The sequence below is a fragment of the Plectrocnemia conspersa genome, unplaced genomic scaffold (assembly GCF_051122295.1).
Source record: "Plectrocnemia conspersa isolate PC_06_02 unplaced genomic scaffold, ASM5112229v1 ptg000005l, whole genome shotgun sequence".
Lineage (NCBI taxonomy): Eukaryota > Metazoa > Arthropoda > Insecta > Trichoptera > Polycentropodidae > Plectrocnemia > Plectrocnemia conspersa.
Genome location: NW_028277169.1, coordinates 33,739,477 through 33,759,613, shown reverse-complemented (window position 1 = coordinate 33,759,613; position 20,137 = coordinate 33,739,477). Strand labels below are relative to the sequence as shown.

Genomic DNA, 20,137 nt, shown 5'->3' with positions numbered 1-20,137 from the left:
TATGTAATTTTCTCTTTCAATATATTACAGTGAAAATATATTTTTACTGAAATCATATCCGAATACATTTTAACCAGTAGATATGTATATATATATTTACTAGTGAAAATATAATTCAACTGATATCGTTGAAACTCGATTTTACAGTTGCGAAACAATTATCTGTTCAAGCCCAAGACTAACCTAAACGAATTAACAAAACCCAACTTATATTAGGTTAATGCGATTTTGTTAAGTTTGAGTTTAGTTTAATTTATTTCAAATTTTGTCTAAAAATTATGTGTGTAAATTTTGTCTAAAAATCACGTGATACATACCAGATCATTCGCGTTTGCGAATGAATTGAACAAATACAGTTTTACAGACACTGGGCAGTGAAATTGTTAATCAATTCTTTGTTACATTTTAACTGAATTAGTGAAATTATATTTATACTAATGAAAATACAAATTCACTGAAATATATATAGTCAATTTCTATTATTAATTTTCAATTAGATTTCTGTGGAATATAACGCTATTTAATGACATGATGACTGCCATAGGTTTAACTGTTTATGTGCTAGGTGCGGATAAATCCTAATCACCGCGTAATTTATCCCACGCGCAATAAAAAATGATGAATGAAAAATAAAATAAAATATTTAATAAATTTAAATATTTTTTTACTGTATAATTGACTAATTTACGTGACTTTATTCATTGAAATATAGAGTAATAAAAAAATACTTGATTTTTGTATTTAACAAATTAGATATACAATGATTGAAAATTACTTTTGATGGACCGTGAATTTTAAAGAAGAAGAAAATATGAGGCAATATTAACAAGATGAGAAAAAAATAGATAGCTTTAAGCAGCATGCAAATTCACATTTATGTATATTATCTTTGTGGCAATATGTGCAATAAAAACTTAATCATATACTATCCGTTGATTTTTCAACGTAAACGATAGTTTGCTATACTGCGATTGGACGAACATGAAATGCAATTCGCGTCACATCAGCGAAGGCCGTTTGGCATTCCTTGGCAGCGGTCATTTCCTGTCTTTGTCCTCGGCACAGGTAGGTAGGTAGGTGGTCAGCGATATACCTGTACCTGCCTTCCTCCAGCTACCTGACAGTCAACGACTCAGCTTGCCCTTTCTCTCCCCAGCTGGCTTTCAAAAGCACTCAGTTAGCAAACCGTAATATACAATGAAAGATTGATCCTTACGCACTCCATAGATACCTAATATAACCCTAATTTACTAACAAGAATAATTTCATATGAAACGTCGCTCGTTTAGTTTGTTAGGTTGCTAATAGCACTAACGAATAAATGCTTTTGTATTTAGTATTGAAAGCAAAACTATTTATTAATCATGGATCACTAAGCAAAAAATCGTAAGGGAGCAAATTTATACCAAAACTTTTAAACACATTTATTTGTGACAGCGACTGAAAATTAACTAGATTACATTAACATAAGCTAGCTTAATAGTCAATGCATCAAAGAAGATGGATATCTCGTGTAATGGGAACGTTCTCAAGCGCTCCTGGCCTCTAATCCGCGTCTGAAAATTGCCGAGCATCGACACTATCCCGTAAAAATCCCAAAAAGTGCCTCATTAAATATATGCTACAAGAACACGAATCGCCAAATATCAACAACTAGTTAATGTATAAATTATATAGGAATGCAATTATCATTTAAAATATAAAATAGAACACAGATTGGCTTTCCCTGCTGTATACCTACTTCGAAAGCGCGAAATAAAAAAAATATCTCAGAAGCAAGATGACCAAAGTCCGTCGAGTCGAGATTTCAATGACGTCACCCCCGTCTCGCGACTTAACTGTTTCGTTTCGAATGGTCCAGGTGAGCTGGCCGTCTCGAGCGTTATTCATCGTCGAGATATTCGCGGTATTTTCAATGGGCATTATAATATTACACATACCTTCATGCCCATTATGTATTTCAATGGTGCGGTGGCTGTTGTTGCGTTTTAATAAATCCGCCGAACGAAAATTGGGAAACATTTCGCCCAAATCCGGGATGATTCGAAATCTGCGTCAGGTATTTGCAAATTGAATGGATTTCGCGAACGCTGATGACTGCCTGCGTCGGTTCAAGGATCTCGCGTGTAATTTTATGCATTGAATCCCACGGTATTGGTACATGGATGGCATTATAGAAATATTAGGGGAAACTTTGAGAAGGGTCGTTTCGATAACACAATATTTTTCTACAAATTTTCAATTGTGGTATACACGTTACAATGAACGTGTATTTTTAAGTAAAATTACATTTTCACTAGTAGATGTATAATTTCACTAACCAGATCAGTGAAAATGTATCAAACAATTTCATAGTGAATTGTATCGTTACACGAACGTTTGTTAATTCGTTTAGGTTAGGTTTGGGTTTGAACATTTTAACCTTAACACGGCTTACAATTTTTTTTGAAACTAAATTCATCAGGGTAATTATAATTTTTATTTTAAAGCACATCAATAAAATTGTATTGTCCATGTATTGGTTAAGAAAAAAACATTTAAAAAAAACATTTTATCAAAACAAAGCAATATTTTGATAATAAATAATTATCAATAACTCGGATTATATACGTTTTAAATATTTTAATCAATATTATTTTTTTTAACCAAAAAAAAAACATGCAAATAAACATTTTACGCCTATCAAATGACAATTAAGAGCAGCATATAATTTCTCTAGCACCTGTCAATAAAATTATATTTTCACTAGTAAAAATATATTATATATTCATTGAAATGTCAGTGAAAATATATTACACATTCACACTAACATATACTATATTACACTATACTCACAATATTTTGCCACAAAGAAAAGATAAACTGTTTTAAAACCTCTAGTTTTAAGTATTTAAATACAAAAGCGTGTAAATAAACGTATTACATATTTCGTATATGTTACATATAAAATTCTAAAACATAATGTAGTGAAAAAAAATTTAAAATCACATATATTCTTACTTACTGTAAACATTCCCGTAAAGTTCCGAAAAATCTAACAAAGGATTACAAATATATTTTTATTTTTATGATTGATTTTAATATACTATCTATATAGTTTATTTTGATTTTGGGCTCTGCATTATATTTAATATATTTTAAAACATAAAAAAACAATAACTCGGTAATAAAATTGCTATTCAAAACTATTTTTCTATTCTTATCTATGATATTATATATCTGTGATTAAATTTGTTTACATTATAGTTAAAACCTAATTATCAATATAGCATATCTAATCAAAAAACTATTTATTTTTAATACATAGTCATTTTTTAAATGCAAATATTTACACATTACAGTAGCTATAAACAAGTCTAGTAAAATAAATCCGATACCTTCTGATTTTGATCTAAACATTCAAAGAGATATACTAATTACATGTAATGAGTTTGCTAAAATGTTGCAATTTAACTATATAATTTAAATTGACGCTGTGAGATTTATTACTACAATTACGTGTACTTTTTTCATCATTAACCTTTTACACTCAGCTATTTGGCGTTAATTGTCGTAATTTTACTCCATCCGTTTTAAAAAGACAATGGATGGTTTCTTACATTCCTTTGAAAGTTAATTAAAATTATTTAATAATAAAAATATGTAATTTAAAAATAGCTGTGTCTTATTTTTAAATATTTATATGTGACATATCTAAACAAATATGATTCATAAATTCACTATATACATAAAAGTATAGTTTTTATTTTTATCTGTTTGTCAATCATTATTTCGAGAACGAATTATCAAACTTTTATACAGCTTTTTTCATTATATTCTATATTCGTCCGAGAATTTAAAATAAAATATACACAGCATTAAGCCAATATAGATATTATTCGAATCAAATTAATTCCCACGTAAATTTAAGATCAAGTTTTAAATTGATGATATAAATTAAATTTATTTTAATTAACATAAAGGTTAGATTATTTGTATTTAAAAAAATATTATTATTAATAAACTTTATAAACAAACTTAACATAAGTTTATTACTTATTTTTCCATTTAATGGTTTCAGTTAATAATATAATATATAAATAAATATTTTAATTATTAAAAATAAACAATTTTAATTAAACGCTCAACAAATTATAGAAGCTATTTATTTATGTTAAACTCAGCAAATCTCAATTAAAATATTCATCAATCAAATATCATTCAAAAACATTTCCAATTAAAAAGTTTTGTAGCAAATAATTTATAAGCAAATCAATTTGTTAATAAAATAATAGCATTGTCAATTTTGATAAAAATAACGATAATGCTCCTCTGACATAATCAAAAATAGATTCCATTTAAAAATTATGGCTATCCATAAAATAGGGGAAGAGTACAATGAAAGTGCATTTGGTATATGGAACGTGTCATTTAATAAAGAGTATCGAAAAGCATCGATACAATAAAACATCCACGACAATACTATTGATAAACTTTTCATTCATTTCTATAGAAGATTTTCAATAATGTTGAAAGTATTTTACAATAATTAAAACTAAACGTTTTATTTATAGGTAGACATATTTTCGGAAGGCCTACAGTTACAGGATTCAGCGGAAATTGCACGTTTTTGACATGTCAGCATATTATGATACCATCTCGCATTACTTTCATTCATGTTTATATAACAGATGGATGCTATTTACTATGTATGGGTATTATGAGACCATTTTGTATGCCATATTATGTTTATTCATGTGAAAAAGATAACAACTTTATAAATACTAAGAATTTTATACAATTAAAGAAACAAGCAAATTTCTACGTAATTATAAATATAATAGACGCTATTCATAGAAAACGATGGTGGTCTGTTTTTGCGACACAAAAAATTGCAATATCACTGTAAAGTATTGAGTCAAATCTTGGTATAATATAAAGTTTATAATGCAAGATACAAATATTGATTCATTAACGTATATTTATTGATTTGTGTTGTGAATTTCATTATAAAATAAATAGATAAAAATACATTTTTTTTACTACAAATTTTTACTAAATTGAAAAATATATTTAGATATTATATAACAATTTTTGCTTATACTTTTTTCACTGAAAAAAGTAAAATTAAATTACGATTTTTAATTTTTTATAGCCGCCATTTTGAAATAAATGTCTATTTTGCAAAACTTTCATGAAAGTGTGCTTATAAAACGTAACATCATAAATACACACTAATGATTCTATTATATTTATTTTTATTCTATTTAAAATTTTATTATATAATTTTTTTAATCTTTTTTTAAATTTTATTATATAATTATTTTAAATTTTATTATTTTATAGCAAAATGTAATTTTGAACCAAAAAAAACTACACTTTAAATCAATTTATCATTTTTTATATATATAGTTATCTTATATTTGTGGCAAAATTATCATTGTTATGTATATTTGACAAAAATGCAAAACTTTACTTGTGTATGCTGGTTTTGAATTAAATTATTATATAAATAATCGATTTTTAAGACATGACATTTTATACTTTGTCAAAAATCTTTTCAATATCAACGTAGATTCTTTACATCAAAACTATGAAATCAGGGTTATACATTTATTTAATATTATTGTATGTTTATGCATCGTTTATATCATTCCTTTAAGTCAAATCGAACCATTAACCCTTCAAAATGATTCATTCACCGTCGTAAATCGTAAAAGTTCAACACACTAACACTAATGGCTACCTCCCCCTCTCCTGATTTTTAAAAGCGTCGCATTAACTCAAACATCGACGACCCTCATCGGATAGTTAACAGGTTCTGCGTTCTTTGTCCCCGTGTTTTTGACAGGTACTCCCACTACAATCATCGATCAAATCCGTCGGCACGTTTCGACGATTTCTCATTGTTCCACCCCGGATTGATTGACGACGATTTGCATCCAATTATTACACTCCGGTAGACCTAATCCAAAACAACGTATTTGTTCGGTCGAATAAAACAATAATTTTATGTATAATAGACAGTCATACATAAAATATGCTGGGCGTTCGAGATCGATATCAATACGTCTGTCAAATTTGACAGGACACATATTTTATCCCATCAAAAGTAAAATGGATATGGAAATTTATTAACGCGCCAAGGGAGCGTAATAAAAAAAAACACGAAACATGAAAGGACGGTGCGAGGAATGCGACACCGTGAAATTTTAACACTTTAGTTTTGAGAAATTCAAGAGTGACTACTCTCAAACGCCATATATTCAAATAATGTAAAAGCATGCATCGATACATTTTTAAATTTTTCATTGTGACAATGTCAATATTTTATTAAATATTAACTAGTATTTTTGTTTACAATCAATAGATGTCACATGCAGCTAGGGTCTGTGTTTAAGTATAATGTATTTCTATAATTATTAATTCGAGTATACTGCGGGAGTCGAACTCACAGCCTCTGGATTATTAGTCCAGTGCTTTACGGACTTCGCTAGTGATTGACAAAATCGATAATTTTGCTTTTTATAGTTACACTAAATATTACTATGTTTTCAATTATTGAAAAATATATATATAGTTCCGATCATTTCTGTATTTTTCATACATGAAAATTATAAATATTCATTACAGATAATTATTTGGCGATAGCTACATAATTTTAAATCCATATTTAATAAAGAGCGATTTAAAGAATTCCGTATACTCATGAGATTCATGAGTCATGTTATGTTATTCATATGCATTATGTGACCGTCATAAGTCGGATTATATCAGGTAGATGTCTTTTATAATAATCGAGTCTGTATAGTGCATAGTACAATATAAAGAAGAACCATTCAACGAATAGATTTATTTTTTCACACCGTAATTCTATCATATATATAAAATCTATCATTGTCCAAGATTAAATCTAAGCATCAGAGTCTACCTGTTCTCGGAATAATTTCCAGGTCTTTGACACTTTGGCGGTAAGATTTTATTTTCAAGACGGTAGTCTTCGATGTTTCGATTTCCAGGTAAACCAATTGACTATTCACTGCGCGGCCTTCCGTTGTAACTAAAGGATTGAACAGAACGCCTCTTTATTATTCAAGCATTTTTTGTCGCGTCGTTTTGTTGGGAAGCTCTGAACGTTCAGAAAATGCAGACGCGCGAATGCTAAATTAGCAGATTAATTTTCAACGCGGAAATCCAGCTATGTGATGCATGGATTTAGATTAAAATCTGGTGTGATGGTAGATTGTAAATTTTTGATGATGTACGTAATACGTGCGGTGTTTTTGTTTCGTTACACGCGTGTCTAAAATATGAAAGATAATTTTGAAAGACCGCAGGTAAATGAATATTTATATTAACCCTTTTAGGCCATTGAGATGTGAAACTTTTTAGTTTACGTAATATTGCGATAATAACTTGTGTTTATAAAAAAATAATAGAAATTTATATGAATGTGATTTTGCAATTCTTTAAAAACATTAAAATTTCAACATTACGGGCTACTTTTAAATGCCCATTTCACTTTTGCCAAATCAATCGAATGTAGTGGTTTCCTTTAGTTTTTTAATAACCCAATATTTCGATTCAAGACAAAACTATATATCTAGTTACATAAAATTCATTTAAAAGAGAGTGAATTTATCTGATATTTGAGGGGGGGTGTATTATTTATGTAACAAATCTTCATAAACTATTATTTATAACAAAATAATAGAGCAATTTATCTATGGTGTGATTTTTCCGCCTTAATATTGATAATAAATTTATTGTTTTTAAGAAGAAATTTATAAAAACATTATAACTTAAGAATTAGGTAGATTAATTTATATAAAAGTAACAATTTTTATTAAAATATTATTTTAATATTTATTATAGAACATTTTCGGCTAAGTTTGGTTCACCATATATTTTTTAAATGGCGGCTATTCAAAGCATAAAAAAATTGTTATAAAAATATTATAGAAAAAAGTAAAGTTTAAAAATTGAAATTAAATAAAAATAAAAAAATTATTTTGAGGACACGATACTGCTGTAATTTTAATCATATGAATATGAAATATTGTTCTAAAAATATCTTGGCAAAGTTTGTTGGTCAACATAATCAACACAATAAATTTGTTTCAAAATGGCGGCTATTCCAAAAAAATTGTTACAAAACATACTTAGAGAATAAAGTAAAGTTGTATAAAATAATAAAATAAAATAAGTAAAAAAAATCATTTTAACGGTTTTTGAAAACACGATAACTACTAAATATTTAATGTTAGCAACATGAAACTTGTATTTAAAATAAAGCTCTTTAAATGAATATTGTATATGTTACGTTATTCATTTAAAATATTAAGTACCTAACTTAAGTTATTACTTTACCCCTTTAGCGGTATCGCCGTACATGTACGGTGATCGATCTTTCCCTATTTCGAGATAGCCTATATAGTTATATATTTACATATTTAACTAAAGAAATAATAAATAAAAAACATTATATTTACAGTATTTAAAAAAAAAAATTTTATGTAGATGATTTCTATAGAAAATAATACTAATTAATTGAAAAGTAGGAAATAAATTAACATAACAAAAATATTTTATAATTAATATTGAGAGCCTCTGTATTGATCTAAAAATATTCCAAAAAAGCCGAATAAAATATGTTAAATTAATCAACTAAATTTAATAATAGAAAAGTGTTAAAATACATCAATAAAACATACTAACACAAAAAAATAGTAAAATAAATCAAAGCTATAAAACGTTGAAAATCACTGATTTTTTTCTATAATTTACTATAAGCGCAATATAAATTAATTTTCGATAAATAACAACAGAAATAATTATAGAAAAATATATAAAATTAACTCCCAAGTGTATACTAATAATGAACAAATGTGTATAAATTAAACTACTACTCAAAAGGTTAATCTACAACATTATCAGTTTTTTAAATTATTATCTTAGTCTAGATTATTAGACTAATTATTTATAGAGGAAAACTTTACAAAAACCTCCTTGCGAATCTGTTATTTTTAATTTAAAATTTAGTTAACAATTTTCATGCCAATTTCAGCGAGTCATCGAAAAATATTTTAAATATAATTTTAACTTACAACTAATTAACATTTTTATAATTATACTAAGAACTTTAAAAAAAATGTTAGCCATTATGTTTCAAAATGGTGACTATTCCAAAAATAAAAAAGTACGTATAAAAAATCCTTAAGAAAGGTGTCAAAAATATCGAATTTCCAAAGAATGTTTCAAAAATTGAGCATATTTGATTGAATTTACTCAGGTTACAAAAGAGCGGATGTTAAAAAAATAGAAAAAACGTGACTCCATTTTAAAAAAATGTAGGGAAAAAATAAAAAATATTCTATTATAATAAATATAAAAATGAAAATAAAAAAAGCACCTAATTCTTGCGACCATAACTGGGAATTTATTTTAATAATTAATGTTTTATCAGATGGCAGAGTAGCAGGTGCATTGTTATTAAACTTATTATACTAATAATATAAATTGTATTATATTAATTATAACATAAATAATAATAATTAACATGTTTTCAATATAAACAATATTAAATCATTACATCAGGAAAATATACATAGTATTATGTACAAAATACATAACGCATTTAAAAGTAGTTACGTTTTTTATAGAACTCTTTCAACATTTAAATTATTTTTATAAGTAAACACGAACACGTTTTAGTAGAAAATAGGCTACATACTTTTGAATATCAATACAAAAACATATAGTAATTAACCTGGATAACATTAACACCATAAAAGCACTATCATGTCTTAACACTCTCGACCGCCCAAGAGGGTTAATAAATTCCTATTTAGTTAAACCATATATTACTTGCACTTAAGTAACTAAATTATAGTTACTTAATTTGAATGTGAATTTAAAATAAATATAAAATTAAACACAGAATCACTATCCATCAAATTATTTTGACCTCATTTTAAGTCTCCAATGGCGGAATATTATGCTCTATTGAACAAAATTGTCGCGTTACGTTCTTGTTGATAACACAAGGAGCAAGTCCTATAGTAGCATTCAAATGAGTAGCAACAGTTACAGTTGGAATTATATAATAGGCCATTTGCTCATACGGTATCGCGGCAGTTTCAACGACCTCTCCGGCGACAATGCATCACGCGGCTCGAAGGCAGATCGAACCCAGGACCGGTTTTGTTCAATAAAAACTAGTAGGACCACGCTGCCACACCACCGTGCCATTCTCGAGCCGAGTCATCTCGGAATTACATACAAAAAAAGCTCTCTCCCTCTCTCGGATAAGCTCGCCCGAGCTTTGAGCGAAATGGATTTTTTAGCTGTGAGGATTTGTGCGCTTGTTATAAAGCGATTTATGTTCCAAACTTTGAATGTTTGCAATTAAAATGCGCGCATGGTTGAGCAATTCTAGGAACGGTGCATGTGCGATGGGGATTATTGTGCATGCATAGGTCATGAGCTCTCGAGTTATTGTCGCGCAAATCGATGTGTTTCAATATTGAACACATTGTGAACTGCGGTTAGATTGTGACAAAACTGAGGTCTAAAGCTTCAACTTTGTCTAAAATGTATTCAAACAAAGTTGGCCTAGGAAACAATGGATGGAAATGTTAAAGAAGTAGCATTGATTGATTATAGCCCTCCTAAAATAGATTGACCATATAATACGATTTTCAAATCAGATGTATCTATTAAATCTGATTTTTCAACGAGACTACTTAAATCAATAGCGATTATTTTTTTCACAAATGTCAACTAATTGTTATAAAAATGACATCCATAAATGAGCCTTAATAATGTGCAGACTTAACGATTCTATCCCACTGCAAAACTTTTGCAAAATTGTTGCCTCAGCATTCATATGCTGAAGAAAGTGCAGCTTATGCTCGAACGCATACTTCCTGATTTTTTTCGTGTCTATGTAATTTTCTGTCTATTGTATAGTAACGCAATACTTTGTTCTAAAATTTCTGGATGGTTTCAGTATGTATTTTAAAATAATTTTAACAATTAAAAAAGAGTCTTTGATGTTTTTTTAATAATTTAATTGATTCCTAAATTATTTTTAAAAATTAACTTGTTCGATTTTTCATTACAAAGTAGTTTTCGAATACCGAATATATTCGCCCGTTTTTTAACTATATGTTATTCGAATATTTATCTAGCTATTCGTAGCGTGTATTTGTTTATATTTGTAGTAAAATATTTTGAAACATTTAATCTTTAAAAACAAAAAGCAAAAACTGATCAACTCTAAAAAAAAGTTGTGTACTATTGTGTATTACAACAACGCAGATAGTCATTCATTTAAAGCAAAATTTTACGGCTGTAGTCTTTCTCAGTGCATTGCATTGATTTAAATTTTTTTTTTTAATAATTTAAGGGATTCCAACATTATTAAAAAAAAAATACAAAATACAATTATTGTAAGCATGATTGAAATACAAAGTAATAAAAAATAATCAGTCGGTAGTAGAAACTAGCTAGAAACTAAACACGCTCAAATTTGACGGTTGCGAAACGTCCGTTTGCTGTTCAAACCCAACCCTAACCTAAGCGAATATATTAACGGCATAATAGTTATTTTGTTTGCGTTAGGTTTGGGTTTGAACAGCGCGGGAAACGTAGTGAAGAGTAACAACTGGTGTTTTTGAGCGTAGCACCGTGCTAACTAACAAGTACCAAAAGCTCTTTGTAATAGCTGAAATATCCAGCTGTGGACTTTCTCAATGTCTTTTAATGTTTTTTTTTAAATCAATGTTTCATTTTAATTCTATCTAAAGTAAATCAGCATATTAATATTTTAAAATAAATTATTTGTTATAACAAATAATTATGTTTGTATAAATCTGTATTCATTATACAAACTGTATTTTTTATTCTTTATAACTTTACGAATTAATTTACTATGTAATAATTTACTACTTGATATTCGAAGTTATATGCTGTTTTTTTTTTTTTTTTGCTATAGTTAATTTATTATATTTTTACTGTTACGTACAATACAAAGATATGAAGTCGAGCATCTATAAAATATAAACAAAATAACGCTAGTAATTCATTTTTTAAAGAACGAAAACCGAATTTTGAGTAATAGGAGAGCGCAGAAGGCAAAAATTCACGTCAAAAGCAATAAAATCGTGTCGACGCTGTCGCAGTGAGAAGGTTGGTAACGAGCGTAAACTTAATATTAAAACTTTTATAACAATATTACAACTTACTATAAGTGAGAATCGAATGAAGCACATCTAAACCGAATTTTGCCCAATAGGAGAGCACAAAAAACAATTATCCCTTCTCAGAAGTTAAAAATCCACGTTAAAAGCAATAAAATCGTGACGGCGCCGGCACGATTTTACTGCTTTCGACGTGAATTTTTGACTTCTGAGAAGTGATAATTGTTTTTGCGCCCATCTATTGACCCCAAATTCGGTTTGAATACACTTTAACCAATACTCTTATATCAGAAATCCGTAGTAATGTCGGTAAGGATAGCTATCATATTTTTAAAACTAGTAATATAAAATTGCAGACCAACCATGGACCAATAAGTAAGATGCGGCGTTTATCTGACTACTTCCGCTTATTTTGGACTTAATATAATGAAAGTTCTAGCACTTTCATTAGGTTAGATTTGGGTTTGAACAGAAAATTTACGTTTCGCAACTCTAAAGTAAAGTTTAGAGCAGCATTAATTTCACTAGCGCTCTCAAGTAAAATATATTTTCGCTAGTAGAAATGTATATCTGGACTTCTGTACTGGAAAAGTTGAAATCATATAATTTTACTAGCACCTGCCAGATAAATTATATTTTCACCGGTAAAATATATATCTACCGGTGAAAATGTATTCCGAAATAATTTCACTGAAATGACACATTTTAAATAATATTTTCTGGATAGATTTTTTTGAGGGATAACCCGAGTATTTCTGGTTTAGAATCAGGGACGTCATTTCAGCTTTTTAAAGGAGGGGGGAAGGAAGCAAAAATTGGCCAGTCAGTGGTCGTTTTTAATATATTATATTTCATGGTATTTCATTTAATGACATGCATTTTTCTGGCTAAATTCAAGTGAGGCAAATGGCTGCCAATATTTATCTAAACCTAACATTCACCAAGTTATGAAAAAGAATGCAATAAAATACTGGAAATGTTTTAAGACATTTAAAATGGCTTCAAATAATAGAAAATATATCAAGCATGACATATGTACATGCCTTCGGACTTTTAAAGGTTATGAAATAAATTATAATATTAATCTATGTTTATATTATGTTTTGATTAAAATTGTTTAGTGTATAAACAATTAGCTAAATTAATTATTAAATAAATAAATATGTATATAGAATATAATAAGGTTTTTTTGTGGTTTTAATTAATTATTTAATTATTTAAATATATTTTATTAATTGAATAATTAAATAAATAAATATGTATATAGAATATAATAACCGCTGAAGTTTGAATTAGATTCAAGCTTGCAAAAAAATTAAAATTGGTTTCGGCCAAGTTTGTTTCCGGCTTAAACAGCATTTTATTAAAAAATAAATTAAAAAATCGTACCTCCGGTTATAAATTTATAAAAAAATGGAGCTCATTAATAACAGATTGAATAATAAAACATCCTAAAATATGCTTTTGCATACAGTATTTTGTTTGATATAGTCGATTAAATTCAAACGAGTGATATATAATAGTTTGATGAAGTTATGAATATTTGTATTTCATAACTTCTGGAAGGTCGAAATTAGTGATTATTAAATTATATAATTAAAATTTCGATCGGGTTTTCTTAGATTTACCTAATCTCATGGAATTAATTCGTATATTATATATTAGATAATAAAAAATCTGTAATAATGAGCTTCTTCAGCTTATAGAGAATAATATACATTGTTACAATAATAAACTTTTTACTGCCATTTAGGGTTTTTACATATTTTATTATAGTTTATATATAGAGGCAATTTTAGTAATGCAAATTACTGGCATATTCAATTTTTATTTATGTTTTATATAGAAATGTTAAATAGAACGTATAGTTTTTTTTTGCTATGGTTACGGTCTCATTTAATAAAATCTAAATAGATGAATATTTGAAAATCAACGGATAATTTCAAATAATACATAAACCGAGTTACTAATAATTGTCCTAATTCACCATAAATGTCCTGACTATCAAAATATAACAAAGACACAGATAAAAAGGTTACCTGAATTAGAAGAACAGGGAACCACCAGCAGGGCAGCTGCCAGCAAAACCGCAACCGAGCTCTTAGCGAAGCCTCCGATCTTCCCGTATTTCCAAGGGTGCCTCGGCGGCCTTCTCTCCGTCGCTTCCATGGTAGACGCGCATTCGTTCATATTACGACTAAATTCAACTCGGAATTTTAAATCCTAGACCATCGCGTCGGTTAGGTTTACTGCGAAAGAGTGGTTACGGTCGACCGCGCACCGCGGATCGGCGCACCTGTCCGACTCTTTACAAAGGAGCGACGAAGCTGAATACTTTTAAAACTCTAAACGCACTGCATAACCTGGACATCGCAAGTCAAAACGAAGCACTCTCTCGGCGAGGCCGTTGCCGCTGCCGTTGCCAGGAGCCGCGACTATCACAACACACCTGTGGACGTTTCGACAACAAACTGTCCAACAACACTCGCGACGAACTGTTTCGAAGCGCAGGCGAATGCGCGATATTCGACGAACGGCGAAACGCGCGCGATAAAAGTTTTGCAAAGTTGGCGACGCCGACGGGCGAAAACACGACTCTCGCGCCACTCGTCCGAGCGAAACTGTTGTATTTTCTCACAAACCGGCGCGACCTCTGCGCATGCGCGGCGACGGTTTAACGCGTACGACCGTGGCGCCATCCGACGGTCGGCTTTCGAAGCTTTCATCCAAATTCAAACGATTCAAAATATCGCAATGTTGCCTGTTGGAAATTATATTTATTTGCACATATAAACAGCAAGCCAGGGCCTCATTTTTTTAACATCGTACATACTTATTAATAGTTACGAGTTAACCCTATATATGCTACAAATAAATATAAAAAATAGCCACCGATGCGAAATATTGCAATTAGGCATTAACATTTTTTTTCTTTGCCGCTCAGTGCTGCCATATAGTAAATTTATTTGCTGCAACACTTATTTATTGTTTGTGTTTATCACTTAATCACGGCAAGCAACTCGAGTAATCTAATTATTTTTAAAATAAACATATCGCTATATTTGGTTGAAAATAAGTGATAATGTACAGTACCTTGCCATATTATTAGACCCAAGAAAAATTCGATTGAAAAAAAGTGTTTTATGTTATTAAGGCAGCACAATTAGGCTTTAACTTTATTATCTATGATTATGTTGTTTATTTTTACTGACATTACTTAAGTTATTGCATACTTGCAGTCCCACTACATATGCCATTTGTTGTCGTTTTTCTGGTGTGAGCGTTTGTGTTCCAATATAACCCAAAAACTCGAGTTAGCGATTAGTCTTCAAAACGTGGTGTTAATCAACAATTTCTTAAATATTACGGAAAGCTTGCATATTTTCATTACATTAGTAGCCGATTTTAAATCGGATAAATATATTTATTTTTTAATAAGGATAGGGAAACACTGATCTGTCGCCGAAGAAAGTTAGACAAATATCAGGATCTTCTTCTATCTCAATATGAGATTGCAAAGGCAGTTGGCGTCTCGAGAACTTCTGTGAATAGTATTGAGAAAAAAATAAAACTCTGGGTTCACTTTCATCCAGAAAGAAAGGGTTTTTGTGGAAAGCGCCGAAAAAAACCCCTAAGACTGACAGGAAAATTACCAGTTCGCTTATTGACTAAAGACATAACCGATGAAGGGGTAATAGTTTCCCAGCGAACAGTGAAGCGTCGATCGGTAGAATTGGTAAGCCGGCCCAAAAATCAAAACTTCGACTTCGTAAAATGATAAAAAAATTCGGCAATATTTTATTTTTATATTTTAATTATTGTGCAACAATATTAGATATGTTTCATAAAGTAGATAAATTGATATCGCAAAAATTACAAAATAGGGCACTGAGAGTAGTTTTAAATAAAAATAGATTTACTAGTTGTAGAAGTATGATTTATAGATTGGAATGGTTTAATTTGTAAGAAATAATAAAGATGCATGTTTTAGTATTTATATATAAGTTAGAAAATAATATGTTACCTGAGTATTTAACAAAAAAATAAAGATGTACATAGACTTAAAACTATAAATAGAGACAATTTAAGGATAATTACGTATAAGAAAACGAATACGACCAGGGGAATTATGTACGGAGGTGTAAATTTGTATAATAATATTCTTAGGAAAATGCGCAAAAATTAAATTCCTAAATGGAATAAGAAGCACATATGTGCATTAAGGAATACATTATAAAATTAAGTCTTTTATATTTTATGTTTATGTTTATATTATATATTATATGTATGTTTAGTTAAAAAAAATAGTGTAAAAATTAGCTATATTAATCTCAACTAATTTATAAAATAAAAATAAAAAAATAATCTCATGTATTATTTATTTATTTTGCTGCATTAAATCTAGTTGTCAAATTACCGATTATGCAATCTAAATAAACATTAAATTTATATAATTTAGCTAGTGCTGTTATTGATTCTTCGTTATTATTTTGCTTCTTGCTTTTTCATCAATCTGAAAATTCAGATCAAATATCTAAATTTACTGCTACTAATTTAAATTCGTTGAATATTTCCTTCCATGACTATTATATTTTAAAGATTTAAAAAGCAATAAAGTCAACAATAATTTGCAAACAAATTTTTACACAAACAGAGCCGTGTCAAAAAAAAAACAATCTGTCTCTTTGAATAATAATGTTTATCGTGAAAGTACTTCCTAGAAAGTGGGCGCTTTTGAAGGCAATGATTCGCTCCTTTTATTTCTTATATGTATAAAAAAGGACTAAAAGAACTTATACCTGAATTACATCAGTACACATACATCTCAAACAACTACTTTAGTTCAGATCAGATTCGTTATTTGAGGTCGCTTTTTACTTTTTTATGAATATATTCTTGCCATGATTTGTTCCAGAGTCGGGCCTCTCAAGGAGATTGGGCCCCGGGAATTTGTCACATCTCCCCTGTCCCTTCCTCTCGGTAGGTCTGTATATAAGAAATTACTGTTTAGTTTATTTACAATATTTACTAAAATATACATGTTTATTAGAATCTCTGGAGGGTAAATATTAATAATAAAAATGAATCTAATTTACCATTTATATTTTACCCTAATGTCAAAAAAGTAAGAAAGTAGCAGATGTACTAAAATCAAGAAAATGATTCGAAGGAAAAATGTCGTATAGACCGATAAGAGAATTATTCCAGATCACTTATTTGGATTCAGACATCGCCACCGGACTATAGAACAAGTCAATAATATGCTGCGTTCATAGATATCAGTCAGGCTCTTTTTTACATATTTTGTTGCATATACCACACAAGATGGCAATATACTTGTATCCAAATTACTTGAGCACGGATAGCGGACAGACAAATCTGTGTCTTTTCACAGCACACACGATCGGATTTGTCCGCCAGACATCCGTGACGGACAAATCCGTGCGTGTATGGCCAGCTATTAATCATTTTCGCTGGAACTTAATAAAGAGTCTACTTAAATAAAAAAAAAACCTCTGAAAAACATTTAAATTTAACAATATTGATACACGAACCCCATGAACACGTGTTGTGGACTGCAGGATATTTATCCACCTCTGAAGTATGTGCAGAAGCACTAGACTTAAATCCGTCTGTAAATTAGTGGCATCTATTATATTAATTATAAACTATTATTAAAGCTTTCAATAAATAGATGTCACTAAGAACCAAATTTATTTTATTTATTCATCACGATATTTATATTATTATATGTTATATTAATTTAAAAAAATGTTTGGCTCACACAAGCAGGTATAAAACTACACGACACACGCGCGTCTATCCTACTAACGTACGTGGTGGGGATACAGTGAACCCACATTAGAGTGTATATTATGTGGCAAAACCGGATTAGACACACTCAAATTTATTCCAAGGATTTTTAGCCCTCAAACTTCCGCTTCACTTCCATAATATACGCTTGAGACCACAAGTACCGAATATATAAAATTAAACTCATAACTGAAATCTGGACAAAACGATTTACTTGTCCCCATTCAGTCTGCGTGTATTTTTTTATACAGTGATTCTTAAGAAAAAAATAAGAATTCAAAGTCTATTACGGAATCGATGTATACTGATGATGATTATTATGAATAATTTAACATAAAAATGTAATAACGATTATATTTAGGTAGAAATCAAACTTAGTGTTTCAACACAAACTCTGAAAATAAATCAGATATTTAGAAGACAACATAGAAAATGAATGTTTACGTAAAATTGAATTTAAACTATTTATGAATATCCGGATGAAGTGGAATTCAATGATTCCGATGATCAAACGATTCATAAAATAAATATTGGTATTGCTATGGGGGGAAAATCTACGGAAGTTGATGTTAATATTCTAAGAAATAGTAGCTCAGAGAAAATATCTATTAATAGTATTCAGTCGCAGTCGGAAGTTAAATAATATAAACTCTCCAATATCAATAAAATTAGTGAAAGAGAAAAAATAAAGAACATGGAATAAATATTTTTATAGATTATTTATCTAAAATAACTTTTAATTTAATCGTGGATTAACTACGAATTTAATGAACAGATTTCTTCATTACTGGGTCGATTTTCAAGGAAATACTCGAACTGATGTTCATCCTTAATCCGTCGCATACCGAAAAAATAAAATTTTAATTTTTAGTAAATGTTTTTGAATAAGTTAAAATTTAAAAATAATTAAAATTTATTTATTATATGCACCTAGTGACATCTTCAAGCCAAATAGAAAATTAGGGCAAAAATATTATGTTTGATACTATGATAAGATAAATGTGTGAATATAAATATTAGCCAGATTATTGCGCCAACAAAAAACTGCGCACATGAAAATTTCATACAGCGAAAATTCTGAACATAGGTGATTGTTTGATTGTCATATATATATTTTTCTTTTAATTCCAACTGCTTAATATTTTTCTTCATTTTTAAGTAAAAAATTTGTGTATTTATAGGAAATGTAAAAGTATCATAACAATGTAAACTACTAATATGGTTGTAAAATATTTTTAAAACATGACATTTTAAAATTAAAATCCTTCGAAATCACTAATATATCAAATTTAGATTTAAAGACTACAAACCGTGTAAATTAGATCTCCTTCGAATGTATTAAGCAAAGGTGGGCACCGTTAATCAAAAAATTAACGTCACTAATCATTAATTCGTTAACCATTAAGTTAACTTCGATAAACGTTAAGTCGTTAATTCCATGAAAATGTAACGGAAATTACCGTTAAACCGTTACTATTAAAAATTCATGGAATAGTTTTCAGTGAAACAAAACAAAATTGGTAAAATTATATTTTACTCTTTCTCTCTTTTTTGTTACATAAGTATCTCATGCAATTACCAAATTTTATTCATTTCTGAAAAATTGCGTTCCGTTGAACAATTTGCGACTGGCAAGCAAAGAGCAAATTAAAAAAAAAAAGACTAATCCGTTGAAAACAATCAACGTGTTCTTAGTGAGACGAGCGAAGGTATAAATAAATATATGATATATTTTTGATCAAAGCTATCAACACTGGATTGAAATAATACTGTCTTGGTCAAACTATTATCTTACAAAAGTCCTAATTAATTTCATAAAGCGAGTGGTAAGTATTGATTGTCCATCCTTTCTTTTAATTTAAGCACCTTATTTCTGTAACTACTTCAATTATTGTTATACTATCACTTTCAATATTTTACCACCTATATCATAGAATTAGTAAATAAGTTTTTAATGTGGGACACGTTGAGGGACAGTAAGAAGTTAAAAAGTAAGGCCCAATGCTCCACCTGACCATAATGAGCCCAAAAAAGTCACTTTTTGGGCATGTTATGGTCTCTCGTGAATCACATGAAAATCTTCTTTGCCCTCATAAGCGGTAATTTTGCTTATTAACATACCCAGAAAGGTAGACACGTGC

At 29.0% G+C, this 20,137-nt stretch overlaps 1 protein-coding gene across 1 annotated transcript in view; it reads right to left on the bottom strand.

The window, feature by feature from the left end:
* The window catches only part of sdk (sidekick cell adhesion molecule), a 180,868-nt gene extending 166,063 nt beyond the window's left edge, over nucleotides 1-14,805 (bottom strand). The window contains exon 1 of the mRNA XM_088186614.1: nucleotides 14,222-14,805. Coding sequence (XP_088042740.1) covers nucleotides 14,222-14,372 — 151 coding nt within the window. The 5' untranslated portion in view covers nucleotides 14,373-14,805. The remainder of the gene's footprint in view (nucleotides 1-14,221) is intronic.
* Between the last annotated feature and the right edge of the window lie 5,332 nt (nucleotides 14,806-20,137).